At 40.5% G+C, this 17784-nt stretch overlaps 1 protein-coding gene across 2 annotated transcripts in view; it reads left to right on the top strand.

Moving 5' to 3' along the window:
* Positions 1-17548, top strand: part of jag2b (jagged canonical Notch ligand 2b) — a 54349-nt gene extending 36801 nt beyond the window's left edge. Inside the window, exons 8-26 of one of the 2 annotated variants that reach the window (XM_061746448.1) lie at positions 228-341; positions 505-618; positions 2199-2312; positions 2661-2707; positions 2834-3007; positions 8148-8310; positions 8409-8570; positions 8725-8838; positions 8967-9080; positions 9184-9297; positions 9744-9860; positions 10314-10341; positions 10939-11024; positions 11762-11875; positions 12005-12120; positions 14116-14367; positions 14457-14588; positions 14710-14860; positions 14982-17548. In XM_061746448.1, the coding sequence (XP_061602432.1) occupies positions 228-341; positions 505-618; positions 2199-2312; positions 2661-2707; positions 2834-3007; positions 8148-8310; positions 8409-8570; positions 8725-8838; positions 8967-9080; positions 9184-9297; positions 9744-9860; positions 10314-10341; positions 10939-11024; positions 11762-11875; positions 12005-12120; positions 14116-14367; positions 14457-14588; positions 14710-14860; positions 14982-15538 (2783 nt within the window). In that variant the 3' untranslated portion in view covers positions 15539-17548. The remainder of the gene's footprint in view (positions 1-227; positions 342-504; positions 619-2198; positions 2313-2660; positions 2708-2833; positions 3008-8147; positions 8311-8408; positions 8571-8724; positions 8839-8966; positions 9081-9183; positions 9298-9743; positions 9861-10313; positions 10342-10938; positions 11025-11761; positions 11876-12004; positions 12121-14115; positions 14368-14456; positions 14589-14709; positions 14861-14981) is intronic. The other variant, XM_061746449.1, reaches the window with a different exon arrangement.
* Positions 17549-17784: the final 236 nt, after the last annotated feature.

A 17784-nucleotide genomic window follows, 5' to 3' on the forward strand; every position in this document is an offset into this window, starting at 1 on the left:
ATTAATAACCCAATATCGCGCTACAGTTTGTCACCTCCACGACACGTATCGTGATGTTTTTGTATCGCAAAATTTCGTGGCACGATATATTGTTACACCCCTAATGTCCAGTAAGACAGAGGTCATCAAATAATGGATGTGAAAACTGTAACATCAAGTCAAGAAAATGTCTTCTCTCTGAGTAACTTTACTGGTTATCCTGTGACCACATCCCTTCTCGCCATCAGCCGAGCACGCCTGCGTTTCCAACCCGTGCACCAACGGCGGTACCTGCCACGAGTTCACCACAGGATACGAGTGTCTGTGTCCACCAGGCTGGGAGGGTCCGACGTGTGCCAACAGTGAGTGACTGCACTTTTCATCCCCATTAAACACAACTCATTAAACATGAGTTGTTCTTGGCAACCATGACCTTTTGATTTTTATAAGGAGTGGTTGCTTCTTAATCAAAGATGCTTTTAACGTAGGTTAATCCTGTGCTTAATGGTGGTTTAATTTCCTCAGAAATGGATGAGTGTACCCCCAATCCCTGCGCTCACGGTGGAACCTGTATCGACATGGAGGATGGCTTTGAGTGCGAGTGCCCACCACAGTGGGAAGGCAAGACCTGCCAGATAGGTGAGTTTACCCTCACAAATGGGTTTTCTGGGGAAGTTTTGTCTGCAGTCTTCAGTGCTCAAAGAAACTGAACTAGTAACAAAGGCTGACTGTACGAGGGACTGTTCTGGACCTGATTGTGTAAATAATTGTATAACAAACACTGGTTAATGTAAAAGGCAATGCTGCACATACTCTACACGCTGAAGTAATGCAATGTGTGTAGATCATTCCTGCCTGCAGCTATGGCCTCTACAATGACTCTTGATATGACTTCCTCTTTAGTAATTCATTATGATTTCATTAATTTTTACAGGCTTTTTTTGAATGATGTTTAAGGCCATTTGATTTTGAGAAATGCAACAGAGTTTTGGTCAATTAGGATGGTATATTTTTGGATTTAAGTGGTCAGGGTGCAACATGAGCCCCATGGCTGAGGTACAAGCCGTCAATATCCTGGATGAGCTGGCTAGATCCCACAGCTTGGCTCTCTTTTTCCCTCAATGACTTTGAGCTCAAGTGTGACTTATTTCCTACTTTACTCGTCACTAGCAGTGGAATTTGTATCCGTGTCGGCCCCATTTCAACAGGTGGACGTAACTAGCAACAGACCAGGAAATGGTTTATGACCAGTAAACTTGTGTTTGTGTACTTTGTCTGTGGTGGAGGTAAAGGGAGGAGAGAGATCGTAAGAGCCCAAGTGTTCAGTGTCATCTTACCTACATGGATCTCTGTTTACAGGCTGCTAAAGGCCTCCTGTTCTACCTACTGTGTGTGTGTGTGTGTGTGTGTGTGTGTGTGTGTAGTCTTGGGTTTCAGAGAGAAAACAGGTGTAGGTGAGTGTTGCAGGACTCCCTATGGACTTCCCTCTCACTCCCCTATCTATCAATGTCTCTAGGTGGTGAATTTGAATCTATTCTCTCCACTCATTTTTTTTTTTTAATCTAAAATGTTAAATCAGCATTGTCTCAAAGTGGAAAACAAAGGAAAACGATGATTGTAAAAGTAACATGTGGTAGTAGGACATGTGGTTCATGTGTGAAGCCTCAGAGATGGAGCTGATCAGCCAGTAACCCAACGCAAGAATCAGTCATGACATAAACTTGATGCCTGTGTGTCTCCAAAGTAAATGGTCCTTTCATGAGTAGGCTACTTCCTGAAATAAGGGAACATTGTGTTTTTCTTTGTAGTTTTCATAAACCTCCTCCCACCACCACCAAAAAAAAAGTTAGTAGACAAATCAATAGATTTTTATTTTTCATTTTGTTGAGTTTGTTCCTCTAAGATACTTAATATGGAGTCGGATAACTTGTCTTTTCCTTGTGGTTCAGAACCATGGACAGTGCACGAGTCAGGTGATTATTAACAATGTTAAAAGACGAATAAAACCTTTTGAACTCAAATACCCAGTCATGCACATTACATTTTTTGTTGTTTTTTTTAAAAATCCTAATGGCAATTCTTTCATCTATTGTATTTACATGGATATAATTTTCCCCCCCTCGTTTTTAGTGTTTGGATTCTGCCGTCATTTCAATCTTCCTGCCATTTACTTGGTTTTATTTTAATTTATGGACTCCTTCTACCTCCTGCCTTTACAGATTCAAATGAGTGTGCAGGACAGCCTTGTCTGAACGCTTATTCTTGCAAAAATTTGATTGGTGGATATCACTGCAACTGTTTTCGGGGATGGTCCGGACATAACTGTGACATCAGTCAGTATTTCCTCCTCAAAGTCAATTTCACAGTGATTTTTCTCTCCTTTCATGTTAAGATGCTTCCTCTCACTGCCTGAAGACGCATCTTAATTGTAATTTAGCATCACTGACTTTCCCACATGTGGTAGCCTGTTCCCTTCTTGCCTTGGCAAACTGAAACTCCAACTCTTGCCATGCATGCCCTTTAACTACAAAGTTCAGGCAGCACTGTTTTGGCCTCACTGATTTCTTTTCCAAACTTCAACTTTTTCCACGCTCTCCATTATAGATTTAACTTTGATGGATTATGATTGAATTTGTGTGTTTTGATAAGAAAACTTAGTTCTTCTCATTCTTTCTCTCCAGATATCAAAAGTTGCAATGGTCACTGCCAGAATGGGGCAACATGCAAGGTATGGTTATTTCAAGTTTTATACTTTCAAATGAAAACAAGGTGGGGAGGAAAATGTTTGAATACTGATTGCAGCCTTTGACTTTGACTGTTTTTTTGTTGTTTTTTTCTTGCATATCTATTTTAGAAGGGCGTAAGAGGTTTCCACTGCCAGTGCACTCCTGGCTTCACAGGCACTCACTGTGAAATCCAGAATAATAAATGTGACAGCGAACCATGCCAGAATGGCGGCCAGTGCCACCCGGTGTTGGACAGCTTTGTATGTCAATGTGCACCTGAGTTTGCTGGCCAACTGTGTCAGGTGAGTCTCATGTTCTTCACTTCATCCAGTTAATGCATATAAAATGTTTGTAGCCATGTTCATATCTGTTGGATCAAACTTGGATGTTGATTCTTACTTTTTACACTTTGCAACTTAAGGGCGGGGGGACCCATCCCATTTTATTGTAATTAAAATAAATTGATAGCATGTTGGATTTCAAGAGTTGTGAAATGTTTTTGTATTTAGTGTACCTGTTTGGGCAGGTACGCACACAGCTGGTGTCAACAGTTTTGTTGGTATGAGTACTCCACAAGCCAAAGGTATTCATGGAATTAAACATCTGCATTGTGGTCAAGTTAAAAAAACAAAAAACAAACAAGGTTAGTTGAGGACACCTCAAATTGAGTTTACTATATTTCACTAATATAAAGGAATGCTTTCAAAATGCTATATCAGGAGGTGCTCTGTAACTGAGCATTCAGAATTAAATGCACTTGGTAATTCATCAGACAACTGGCAGCCACTTTCATATCGACCTAAACTGACTTGAATTACATTTAAAGTAATCCAGAGTGCAAAAGTATTAAATACATTACCAGATCCAACATGGCAAATCATTACTGAGGTCTGCCTAGGCTGTTTAGGCAAGTTTATTTGTATAGCACAATTCAACACAAGGTAACTCAAAGTGCTTTACATCAACATTAAGAGTGGCAAGACACAATTAAACAGTAAATAACAAATAAAATATAAGAATAAGAAAAGAGGTAAAATAATAAAAAGCACAAGTTATTAAAAAGTAAGGGCAGTAGAGTACAGCAGGTAAGTATTTAATTTAAGAGTACGCTTCAGTAAACTAATGTTTTTAGGCCTGATATGAAGGAGCTGACCTCTTCAGTCCATCTCCAACCTTGCAAGTCGAGATGACTTTTTATTGTGAATTCTCTCTTTTTCATTTCAAAGTTTCTAAATATCAGTGTCCTTGCTGTAGTTCCTCGTATACGAACTGTACATTTGAATGTAGGTTATCAGAGATGAAACTGACACTTCACTGCATCTCTGGGGTCCTGAATGGAGGACATTGCTGGTCTGGAGCCAGGCCCGATTTAGCATCTCTACTATAAATGTGAGGCTCTCTGAATGAGGGGATGCTGGATTTCTGCCCGCATACTACAGCGCTCTGATGCCTGCTAAGGAAAGGTGTACATTCCTGTTGTGTCGCGCCTAAACTATGACATCCTCGGCATCAGATTTCTCTGACTGGTATCTCTGGTGTCTCAGGTAATTTAAAGAGTTTGTTTGTGTACCGCAGTTTTTGCTCAATTCCTTTTGTGAGTCATGTCTGGAAAAGGGCAGCCCCAGTGGAAAAACTCAAAATAGAGGACACATTCTCATTCTTAGGGGTTACATTTAAATATGTCATTGCACTCTCCATCCCTCACTCAGATGGGGGGGTGGGGGGTGTGTGTGTCTCTGTAGCTCACAGTTGTACCAAAGGCTGAGTCCTTTCTGTTGCTGGGGATTTACAACCAAAGCTTAGAAGCACTTCTTTATAACCCAGATAAGCTCCAGAATGATACTTTAATGGACCTCATGAAAAGACAGTTGCTGTTTTCAGGGTATAAATATACAGAATGAATGTGGTGCCTTTTATCCTGAGCCCTCTTGTTCCTGTTTGCTGAAGTTAAAATGGACCAGATTGAGCGTGTAACCTCTGCTACACAGCCAACCCATAGTTTGTAAGTTTTAACAATAACTGCACACAAAATGGAAAACAGGTTCTTACATAATCAGTTATGAATGATTAAATGAAATCAAATTATTGCAAATAAGCACTAGTATTGCAGTTATCTCTTAAATTGTATTGTTTGTGCTATTTTGTCAGTCTTCCTATAAAAGGAAAATTTCAATGCATTTGTCACAAGCAAATGGTGAATAATGTATCTTGTGCTGTAAAAAGTGCAAAAAGTACATTAATATATTTGGTGTTTTAAGACTGGTCAGTATGATGACTTTTCAAGTTAAAACTGTTTTTCTCAAATACAATGAAATCAGAATACACCTTTAATACCAAGATGATTTTAGGATATGTTTCCACCATAAATCCATGCCAGTGTGTATTTTTCTATTCACTCCAGCCCAGCCTCATGCCCTTTAACTCTGCATTTGTCAGTCACCAAGTTAGCTGCAGACTCATAATGGTCAACGTTTAGTAATAAGTCAACATTTTTCTTTTTTTTTTTTTTTATTAAAAAAACATCTATTATCAAATGGGACATTCTGGGAAAAAGCATGGACAAATTCTGGTGAAGGTGTCGCAGAAATGAATGTAAACACACTTGATTATTTTCCTTCACCTGCAGCTGCAGCCAGACTGAGCTGTTCATGTGCTGCTCTCTAATGTGTAACCAAAATAGAGGTGTTGTCATCAAGAATTTAATAATGCAACTTATTTGCAAAATCACAAACTGCTGGTTACAGTGCTTGCTTTAAATGGTGGAATCTGGAAATTTTAAATGACGCAGCTTTAACAGCAATTCAGTAGCGTTAAAATACAATACCAGAATGCAGAAGTGGAAGGAGATATGGCAACAGCTGATAATAGTTGACTGTCGGAGGATTGTCAATTTGTGGTTCTGTCACTCATGATAATTAATATTCATAGAAAATATCGCTGCAGCTATCGAATATTTTAGTAATCGAGTATTCTACGGAAAATTCCATCGCGTAATCGGATAAAACATATTTTTGTTTAGTTAAAGAGCAATTATAAATATACATAAGATGTTAGATGTTAATTGACATTACTAAGACTAAATGATATAATCCAGTAGGTTCATGGCTGTGCATTTAAAAACCCTGAATTTACACCAGTCGACCAAATTCACTGCCTTCACTCAAAAAACTAAGGATCTTACCAAGAAATGTTCTTAAGTTATTTCTAACCTAAAAATGCCATTACACCTGATATCAGACATAACTTAAAAGGTTAGGGGTTTTTCCCACGTGTTTCAATTGAACTTTCATTTGTGTCAAGCAAATTTTAAGATCTAGGTAAGTTTTAAGTTAGAGTTTTGGCAGTGTTCATAATAAAATTATGAGCCCTGCTCTATTGGAGCTCATTAGGCACCAGCGCTACTTGTTTTATCCATGAATGACTACAGAGCTAAAATTGAAAACTACCCAGTTAGATTTATTACGTTTTTATTTTTCTGAAATTTTCTGCCTTTTCTTTTAGTTAAAACTGTAGCGGGAACAGAGGTTTATATACCGGGTAAAGGCTGATTTATGGTTCCGCGTTACAACAACGCAGAATGGTGCGCGTCGCTGCGTACCCTACGCCGTAGTCGTGGCAACAGAGCCTGCATGTCAGCGCAGCACTGCCAGCTGGACCGTCGCTCGCCGGAGAGCGGCGTAGACTCTGCATCGATTTAACGCGGAACAATAATTTTGGCTTTAGAGGGGGAACATATAGGAGAACGGACCGAAGAATAAAGCGTGGATTAAAAATAAAAGTTAAGCACTGAGCTTCACGTGTCTCCCGTCTGGGCCATTGCAGACTGGCTGAGACTGACATGTTACAAAAACCAAACATATCCGCCGCCTCTTTCTTCCCCCTTTAACATGCGCAGCGCATGGATGTATGGCGCAGCGTCAGCGCGTTGTGTCGCATTAAATGTAGTCCGGGCGTAATATGAGGCTTTGAGCTGGTGAAATTGAAGAAAAAAAAAAAAAAATTAAACGATTCCTCGAGGCAGAGAAAATTCCTCGATCATTTTTTGTAATCGAATTACTCGAATTATTCGAGGAATCGTTTCAGCCCTAATAGAAAATATAATTTGTATGCACACTATGTATTGCCATTCTGTCTGAAAATACTGTGGTATTATCTTTTTTGATCTTTTGCCAACACCATGCTATTAAAAAAATTGAAGAAAAAGTGGTATTTGGCCTCAACACTTGGTGGACTTAGCTGTTAGCAGAAACTCACCCACCTCCTGCCCTGTGATACCGTCCTAGTTTAGCCCCTTAAATGGCAATAGGGTGCAACCCAGAGTTTTTGCACAGAAAACTCCTGTTTATTTGAACTGAGAGATTTTCTCTCCATCAGTATTGCAGGCTTCAGAAATGGCAAAAAATGTCAACATAGTCTGTCGCTCTGTATGACATTGGACCACAGTCAGCATTTGCCCTCGTCTTTCACTTGTGTTCTCAGTTTCTCACTCTCTGTTCTCAACAAGGATTTTCTTTCAGAATAAATTTGCAAGATTAAGCATGGCAGAGATGCCCCGCTTAAGGGAATCTACACCAAAAGCGTGGATTCCCTTGATGAGCTTAGTGAAAGTTTCTGAGGCTTACTTTGCTCATCTGCTTACCTTTGTTTTGTTCTTCGACGCCAACAGTGGCTCGAGCCCACTAAGCTGTTTATCTACACAGACTTAAGCTGTCTTTTCTTTACTGATGCTTTTATTTGTCTTGCTTCATTGTCTCAGTGGTTGTCGGTGTGTTACTTTGTGCAATGATGATGTGTGTTGAACTGGAGAAAGCTCATTACTCCACACGGACCCTTTCCAGATGCCTGTGGGCAAAAGCACTGACACTCCTTACAGGATCCACTTTAGCTTTCGCAGGAAAAAGTTGTAGCTGCCAGTAAGCACTTAAAGATAACCAGCCACTCCATATTCTTTTTCTTAGTAATGTGATGTTTTGTCAAATTAATAGATTTCCTCAAAAGCAGAGTCTTTGATTTACTTAATCTATTTACATTACTAGGCCCTTATTATTATTATTTTTTTAATTCTCATTATCAGTAAAACTCTTCAGGGCCTGATGTCGATGCCTCCTAACTGAAACTGGATGAGTAAATGCCAACATTTGCACCCAGTTTCAGCATGCTTATTATTTTGGTATGGAAGACATTCAGAAATCCACACATTGCTGAGGGGATCCCCTGAACCGATACGCACAAAAACACTCCAGTTTTAGTTCGCTGAAAATCTAGACTTCTGTAGTGTATCTCTGTGATAACATTATTCAGGAACCCACTTATACAAAGAGCATGCAAGGTGTGTCATTGCTATACAATATAGTAACTTGATGAATTAACTCTTTAATTTTTATCTGTGTATTGTGACGCATTTGTTAAGGTTTTCTCTTTCCTGTCCTTTTGTCAACGTAGATCTCCAGCTGGTTGCCCTCAGACGCCTGTGACCCAGACCCCTGCAAGAACGGGGCCACGTGCCACAGCATGGACCAGGACTTCTACTGCGCTTGTCATGAAGGATATGAGGGAAAGACTTGTGAACGGCTCAAAGAGAAGTGCCACACCACCTCATGTCAAGGTGACTGAAGGAATTTGTGCTTTAGGAAAAAGAACTGGATAAACTAGTATGCCATTGAACTGCATTTTAAAACGTTTTTTTTCTTTTTTCTGTTGCAGTGATTGACATTTGCACTGTTGCTATAGCAACCAATGACTCAGATGGAGTGCAGCACGTCTCTTCCAATGTGTGTGGACCACGAGGGCGCTGCATCAGCCAGCCAGAGGGCAACTTCACCTGCATGTGTGATCCCGGTTTCAGTGGCATTTACTGTCATGAAAGTATGTAGAGGTTTGGGGTCCCGTTGGCCTATTAACATAACTTGAATAAAATTGAAGTTACACAAGTTTTCTACCAAAACCAAGCACAGGCAAATATTTTCTTAAAATGCATTTCATTTATGGTCTAATTTCTACCTTTTTCCTGTCATATCAGATGTCAATGACTGCATCAGCAGTCCCTGTAGAAATGGAGGGACGTGCATCGATGGGGTGAACTCGTTCCAGTGCTTCTGTCCGGACGGCTGGGAGGGTCAACTCTGCAACCTCAGTGAGTTCTTCTCCTCTAACATGATTGGATTTGTGGCTTTTGTCTGCAGTGGACCTCCTGCTTACAGACGGCTGAATCTCTTTGTACGGAGTGAATGAGAGCCTGATAGATCTTCTCTGCTTCCGCAGATGTAAACGAATGCCGACACAACCCGTGTAAAAATGGAGGACGCTGCGTTGACCTGGTGAATGACTTTTACTGCGAATGTTCTGATGACTGGAAGGGCAAGACCTGCCATTCCCGTGAGTTGCACTGACTGCATTTATGCACGTAGACATGTCCACAGTTAGTTCTACAGCTTTATATGTGAGGACAGATGGTAATGGTATTTATTTTTCTGAGCAGAGGAGAGCCAGTGTGATGCAACCACCTGCAGTAATGGAGGCACCTGCTACGACCACGGCGATGCCTTTCGCTGTTCCTGCCCAACTGGCTGGGGAGGAAACACGTGCAACACAGGTGAGCCTTCATATGGCACACAACACTTTTAATAGACCTAGTTTTTATTTGTTATATATGAAAATTCTCCCACTAGATGAATTATGATTAATAGAATCAAAACCACAGAGAGATGTAAGTGTTTCAGGCTCTGAGATCAGGCTCATTTGGGAAAGTGTTGCACTGTATAGCAGAATACTAGCAGAACAGAGAAATGTTCTTTGTTTGAAATAAGACCATGTCTAATAAGTCCTCATATTGATTGTTGTTAAAGTTATTCTAGATTACTAAAGTGTGTATCGTAAATGACAATAAGTAAAAGATGTTAAAAATGTTGATGCATCTTTTCCCGCTGAAGCCATAACATGTCCATACTTGATTTCCTGGGAGATCTTTGGAGTTATTCTTACATTTCTAACAGCTATTGCGCCTCCTGTGATCTTGACTCATCCTCTCGCATCCCACAGCCAAGAACAGCACATGCGCCTCCAGTCCTTGTTCCAACGGGGGGACGTGTGTGGGAGGAGGAGACACCTTCTCCTGCATCTGCAAAGAAGGCTGGGAGGGCCCCACGTGTGGACAGAGTCAGTCCTTCTGCTTTCCTTTCAATGCACCTGACACTAAAATCACACCGCATCAATTTACCTTTTTTTATTATTACCTTTGGTTTATATAATTGATTCTTCTAAATTCTATCAAGAGCTTCACATTGAAGAGTTTTAAGCCTCATGAAAACCAACAAATAAAATTCTGTCTATACCAGACCGCAAAGATGGGTGCTATCCACCACGTAATGCAGTAATCAGTTAAAGATGCCTTATCAATAATATGAGGTCCAAATTGGTTGGATTAGCTGTCATTTCTACACTTGTAAAACAACCTCTGCATAAATTTAAGTTTTCCCAGCTTTACATCCCATGCTGTTATGATGATTAGTTATTATCCATCTGTCAGGTCACTTGAATGTTTAAAAAAAAAAACTACACAAATGACATCAGAGCAGCTGAACATGAACTGTTTTTGTTTCTTTTCAACAGACACAGACGACTGCAACCCTCATCCATGGTATGTGACATTTCTTGCCTTGCACACTCTTGTGGCACAGCCAAACCCCTCACCCACACACACACACACACACACACACACTCGCTCCCTCCCTCATCTCCACACTTCACACAGCCCTTTTTAGGCTGGAGGGGTGAAGGGCTTCCACCGCCAAAGAGCAGTGGAAGTTGTTCTTAAATCGAGCCCCGGAGGGGCATCTCACACAGTAGGGGGGAGGGGGGGAGCTGGGATATAGAATAGGACAGTGAGAGGTGGGAGTTTTGTGGCGAGGACAAGAGTCCCACCTACCCCATGGTGAATGCAGGTGGGGGGAATGTTGAGTGGCAGCGGGGGGCGTACGTGTCCATTCTTCCCATGCGACCTGGGGGGATGAAGCTTGGTTTTGAGGAGGTATTGGATGGAGGCACGATGAGACGAGGGGAGGGGAAGGACTGGACACGCCTATTAGCATCTGAAAGGTGGAGGCTTGTATTGATGAGTTGAATTGAGCTTTGTGACCCCCACCAACACACACACACACACACACACGATGTACTTTGCCGCAGCTGGAAAGGATGTACAGCCTCATTTAATCTTTTTCTTTCTTTCCTCTCACAGTTACAATGGTGGGATCTGTGTAGATGGGGTCAACTGGTTTCGCTGCGAGTGTGCCCCAGGTTTTGCTGGACCAGACTGCAGAATTAGTGAGTTACTTAAGGATTTAACACTTTTGATTTTCTTTTGGTGCAAAGGAAATGTGCAAAATGATCCAGACATTAATGCAGTCATGGTAACACGGCATAATTAAAAGGATGGATGGATGCAGCAAGGAAAAAGCTTAGAAAAAGCCGAGAACAAAGACGAGATGAACACACCGACACCTAAATGCAAGCCCCTCTACCCTTATATTTGTCCTTTAGTGCCTGAGGGGTCAGAGGTGGTCCCTCCTCCATACTCACACAGTCACATATTCACACACTGAAGACAAATTACTCAGTGACCCTGAAATTCTCCTCCTCTGCCTCTTTGTTTTGGCCAGATAGCATTCACCTTTGTATTCAGGCTCCAATTTGAGAATTCTCCTCCAGACTTTGTGATCATCTGGATGACAATGGCAGAGGGTCCCCACTGATTTTATTTATTTAATTTTTTTCAAGACTGGGATTTGTCAGCATCACATCTTTGGGCCAAGCCCAAATTGTGAAATGTTACATCATGATCAGTTGGTAGTTTCCTAGCAGCATCCAGCTGTAAGATCATGATCAAAAAGGTTTTACTTGGTCAGAATGTTGTTTTAGGCTGTATTTTGTCACAAGAGTGTTATTATGATCCGCTTTAAGCTTTTCTCCTCTGATTTTTACTTATCCATAAATGCTTGTAAGGTGGAAGTTTACTTCCAGTCATCTTTGTTTCAATCGCATGTGGTTTTATCTTTGTACAGATATAAACGAGTGTCAGTCTTCTCCTTGTGCATACGGAGCCACCTGCGTGGATGAGATAAATGGTTTCCGATGCATCTGTCCTCTTGGAAGAACAGGATCCCGATGCCAAGAGTGTAAATACGTGTTCTTACTTACTTACGTGGTCCATTTTACATTTTTTACATAGAGCCACATTGATCCAGTCATCATTGTTCTCAGACATCCTGCTACAAAGGTTAATGGCTCTTCATGTCTCATTGTAGTCATAGGTATCGGAAAGACGTGCCATTATGCTGGACTGCAGTTTCCACACGGCAGCCATTGGGACGAGGAGTGCAACAGCTGCCACTGCACCAACGGCAACGTGCACTGCACAAAGGTAACGTGTCCATCCGATAGGGTGTAACGATACACTAATCTCACGATACACGATATTGAGGTCACGATAACGTAGGGCTGTTCGATTAATCGATTTTAAATCGTAATCGCGATTATGTAATTAGAACGATGTTAAAACGTGAAACTCGTAAAATCGATTTTTCACTTTTTTTTTTTTTTTTTTTTTTTACCTTGTCTGCACACATATTAATGATTGATACCATATTAATGATTGATGGAAATACCTCTCAATACCTGCGACAAGTGCCCCATGAGAGAGGCTCTTTAGTGTAGGAGGGGGCGTTGTAACATGCCACCGGGCATCCCTCAAGTCAGATGTGGTAGACCGGCTCGTGTTCCTTGCAAAAAAACTTGCAAATGTGAATAGCAAATGTAATGACTGACATTACACACCTCTACCTCCTTCATGGGTTGCATTATTATTTAGCATGCAAAGACCCAGTTTAGTTTAATTAGAAAATGTCTTGTTTTATTTAATTGGAAATATAACTTACTGTAAGTTTGCAAGTGCTGATTTGCTGATTTTTTTTTTTTTTTTTTTTTTTTTTTTTTTTCCAGAGATGAAACTTTATATTTTATTATATTTTTTAAAACTTTTTTTCAACTTATTTTACAGAGTTTTGCACTTTATTCATTCATTTTTGGTTTAATAAGAGCAAAGTTTGCACTTAAAGCCCAATGGGGCAAATGTTCAATAAAAAAACAGCATATTTGAAATAATTTCTTTGCCTTTTGTCAATTCAGAAAATAATCGTAATCGAAAATTGGATTTTGAGAGAAAAAAATCGAGATTTTATTTTTGGGCAAAATCGAACAGCCCTACGATACGATATTACAGCAGTATTTTTTTAACAACCTTGCATGAGGAACATATGACTGGGAAAAATGGTCTTTTATTTGAAAGACACAAAATACAAAACAATACTGTACGTTTGCCCTATTGTTACAGTTTGTAATGCTTTATAACTGTTTAAGTTTTAAAGAGAAAGCCAGGCCAACCATTTTCCACAAACTGAAGTAAAAGTAAATGTCAGGTTTGCATTATGCATCTTCAGTTTCATACAAGTACAAATATTTTGTCACGAACTGAATAGTTTCTCTCATGTATGACTTGACTTTTTTCTTCTCCAGAAATTTAACAACTAAAATTAAATAAATAAAAGTAAATGAATATATACAATTTTACATCATAAAAAAAGATTGATTCATGCTCACCGTGTAAGTGTAAGAGGAGATTTATTTTTGTTAAGAAGGTTATTTTGGTAATTCAGGGTTCATTATTTTATAAATATATTCTTTATATTGTGATGTAAATCAGGGACTATAATGACACTAGTCAGTTTATCTGTGGTGATTAGTCTGTTTTAGATTGGGCGGAGTGATACGCCACAGTACGGCACTAGGTGCTGTGTTGATGTTCTAAAATCCTACACTGTTGAGGGACATTAAAGTACACCGGAACTCAGCAGAAGTTGTCCCCGTGTTTATCCTATTCACGACCCGAAAAAGGTTTAATTTAATAACGTAAGGCTTAACTCTACACCAGCCTTACATAAGTAAAGGTTCAGAGCTCAAAACGGGACGGCAAAACGGTTCCAGTTTCTTCTGAGCGGAGGAAGATTTTGGTCCGCGGGTCGAGGCGCGGTCGGCACAAATACACTACGCGTTACTAGTCTACACAATATAGGCTGTTGATAATCCAATATCGCGATAGTTTGTCACCTCCACGACACGTATCGTGAAGTTTTTGTATCACGAAATTTCGTGGCACGATATATTGTTACCCCTACCATCTGAACACAAGTAATCCACTACTGTCCTTCAACTATTTACAACAAGCAAATAAAAACTTGTTTGCATGAATGAAATCAGTTTAATCTGAAATCCATTGTCGACATGCAGTGTAACAGTGGAGTACATAGTTAGCTTGAATGTTTTCCTTGGTCACATGTGAGTGTTGATCCTGTGACCCCAGGTGCTGTGTGGTCGCCGTCCCTGCCGGCTGGAACCATCGGACCAGAGACAGCAGTCCTGCCCGGCTGGACAAGAGTGCATGGAGCACAGTTACTACACCTGCTTCTCCCCCCCGTGCAATCAGTGGGGGGTTTGTTCCAGGGCTGGACCTTCACCTCCACAAGCAACCACCAAGTGCCAACCAAACAGCGGCCATTTGGACAACAGCTGCGGCCGCATAACACTTGTTTTTAATAGAGACAAAGTACCGCCGGTGAGGGACTCTTCTCCCTGCTGCCCGTAGTCCTCAACTGTTCCCATTTCCTTTGGGTCTAATGTTCTGCTGGTGTTTGTCATATGCAGGGAACAACGGTGGAGAATATTTGCTTCGAACTGAGGTACCTTCCAGACACCAGAAGCTTGGCAAAAGACCACGCCCTCCTCCTGCTTTGCGATCTCTCCTTTTCAAATCCAGATGCTGTAGAGGTGGCTATAGTAAGTGATAGAGTTTGAATGTGAAAAGAAAAAAAAATCCTTTCACCCTTTCTTGATTCTTGTTCCCAGCTGTTGTCCTCATTTTTTATTTTTTTTCCCTGCTCTCCCGTTTGGTCCTCAGTCTTACCAGCCGGAGGATCTTCCAGACCACAGTCTGATCCAGGAGACTGCCAGTGCCATTGTGGGCACTTTGTCTAAGCGGCACAACAGCACCATAATGCTGGCCGTCATCGAGGTCAAAGTGGAAACACAGGTCATGCCCCCTTCAGTGGGTGAGTAATGATTAATCAAAGGTTTTGTTTTGGGCCGCTTTTCATTCTGATCAATGATTTTTTTTGTTTTTTTTTTTCGCTACATTACTGATATTTTTCTCCCCTCCCTTGTACGTAACAGGCTACCTGGTGCCTCTCCTGTGCGTCGTCTTCTGCTTGCTCTGCCTCTTCTGCATCATTGTATGCGTTTGGTGGACGCGCAAACGAAGAAAAGAGCGTGAAAGGAACTCGCAGTCGGCCGCTGACGACAACGTCAACAACCACTGGGAGCCGCTGCATTTCGTTGCGGGGCGGCAGCATCAGCAGCAACAGGTAAAAGAAAGCAACAGGGAGGCCGAGCAGGAGCGCAAAAAGCTCATGGGCTCCTCCTGTCGGACGTGTGATGATGAGGAGGAGGATGACGAGGAAGAGGAGGAGGAGGAGGAGGAGGAGGAGACGGAGGGCGAGCTTGAGCTCGAGGAGGAGTGTGGTGGAGCAGAGGCAGGAAAGCAGCTAGTTTATAAGTACTCTAAGACTGCAGTGCAGTCGAGTGGGGGAGTGATCTGCACCCTCCACAGCTCCAGTTCCCCCTTCAAAGCCCCACACCGGACCCACGGCTACAGCCCCAAAGATAACCGCCGGAAAAATGTCAGCGCTGTCTTGATCGGCCAGAAAGAGCTCAGAAACCATTGTGTATAAGAAATTTAAACAAAGAACAATGCAGAAGCAAACGGGGCTGCAAGGCTGCGGCTATTCTAAGTTTTGGACTTCTTTTGGAAAGTCAAAAAAAAAAAAGGCTTTGTGTTTTTATAAGCCATTCTTTGGTTTGTTTTCATGTTTTTGTCACTGTCGCCCGAAGTGATTTAATTTTTTTTGTTTTGTTTTAATTCAGGAGGCTACAGTGAATATCTTATTTTGCTTCTGTTCTCTTATTTTTATTTGCATCTAAAAGGAGCTGAAATGTAAAACTATTTCAAGAGCCAAAAGAAGCTCTCTTTTGTTATTTTGGTTATTGAAATGTAAAAAAAAAATTAAGAAAAAAAAAACTGTAAAGATTTTTTTTTTTTTATGTTTACAGATGATGTTTTTGTAAAATTTTCATTGGGCTCCTGCGTGAGTGTCTGTGCGGGCAGATGCATATTAAAGGGATGGTAAAGGAAGGGACACGGACTGCTGCATCCACCCCTCTCTTTGCTCTGTCACCTCCCAACTTCGCCCACCAATCCACCTGAGGCCGTCGTGCGCCAGCCTTACCAAACAATTGGCCTGGAGGGGGAGAGGGGACAAACCCCAGTGCCTACTATGTGGCCTTCCATTATTTTACTTTATTTTTCTCCTGTCTCTCAGTTGTGTTGGCTAAAAGCTCTGTTTGAGGATTTTTTGCAGTATTTGAGTTGGTAGCAAGTGCCTTTCTATGAGCTGTTTTGTGGCTCCACGTTGCGCTGCCCAGTTTGACCTCCTTGTTCTCTGATCTCAAAGGGATATGTGGACATTTAAAGTTCAGTTTCACAGCAATGCCATTCAAGGTATTTGATCAAAACAAATGACTACTGTGTACATACATGTAAATACTAAAGGAGTCGCTGTGTATATTTGAAATGAGTAACTTAAAGACAAGTCACACATTTTTATTATTGTTATTATTTTTTTACAATGCCATTCCTTTTATTTATGTCAGTTGAAATAGGCAGGTTTTATAACCCTTAATATCCGGAGTCCCACTGTTAACCTTTACAATGAGGTACCACCTTTTGAAGGAATTTCTGAAGGGTTTAGTAATGGTTTGTCTTGGGAATGCAGTCTTACTCCAGTTGTCTGTGTTAGTCTTTTTTAGGTATGCAAAGTAAATCAATAATGCTTTTCAGCCTTTACATTATATCATACGGCAGTATAGTCTAAGACATCACTCCTTCCATTTATAACTTTGATGCTTTTCCAACTGTAAATGCATGAAGTCACAATCATCACTTTTTGTTTGTTGTTTTAACACTTTACACTTCAGTTACTTTTTATTTGTGGTATCACATGTTCCAGTTAAAAAAAAAAAAAAAAAAAATTAAAAATAAATAAATAAATAAAATTAAAAATAAAACAATCATAGCCTTAAAACATTTTCCAACCATTTCTAAACCCGTCACAAATCCTTTTATTTCAGGTGCCTTAATGTAATGAATTATGCATTATTTGTGTTATCACTGGTCAACTTTTTTTTTTTTTGGGTTTGTTTTCACTATTAAGAAAAGTTACTTTTCATTTTTTCTTTTTTTTTTCAAACATTGTGTGGTGTATTGTGGCGTATTTTATTCGCCGGAGTAAAGCGCACTCCTCCTCTCACTTTGCTATCATGGAGATTCCTCAAATTCAATACCAGTGGAGGGTTTTGGAGAAAAAAATTAACAAAAGAACAATCCATCATAGAGGTTTTGAGTGTTATGAATGTGGATATTAGTAGGTCAAATGTGGGTGTCTTTCAATAGTTTCATCTTTGGTTCAAAGGCTTTAATGAAGGGAACAATGTTTGCAGATGCAGATTTTTTTTTTTTTTTTTTCTATTCTGTCATGCAAATTGTGTTAAGTTACCAACTCGGTTTCAAATGACAACGTTTAACCAATTTCCATGTTATGTCATTGTCTCAAACGCTATTGTATTTCTGCAAATGGGACACAGCAAAATAAAAAAGGCACATCACTGCTGGTGTTAAAGCTGAATATGCATATTGTATACATTTTATTGTACAAGGAACATAAGTTAATTTTGTACAAAGTAAAAACAAAGTTTCCATTCTTTCAGTGGATGTTTCATTGTTCTAAATAATCATCCCACTTATTTATTAAAGCAGTTTTGACACATCACGACCACTTTTGTAATGTTTCCGGTGCACAACACCGCCCCGTCGTCTCCAGCGAGCTTCAGTGGAAACTAGTGGACATTGTTGCTCTCATTG

The sequence above is a fragment of the Cololabis saira genome, chromosome 18 (assembly GCF_033807715.1).
Source record: "Cololabis saira isolate AMF1-May2022 chromosome 18, fColSai1.1, whole genome shotgun sequence".
NCBI lineage: Eukaryota > Metazoa > Chordata > Actinopteri > Beloniformes > Belonidae > Cololabis > Cololabis saira.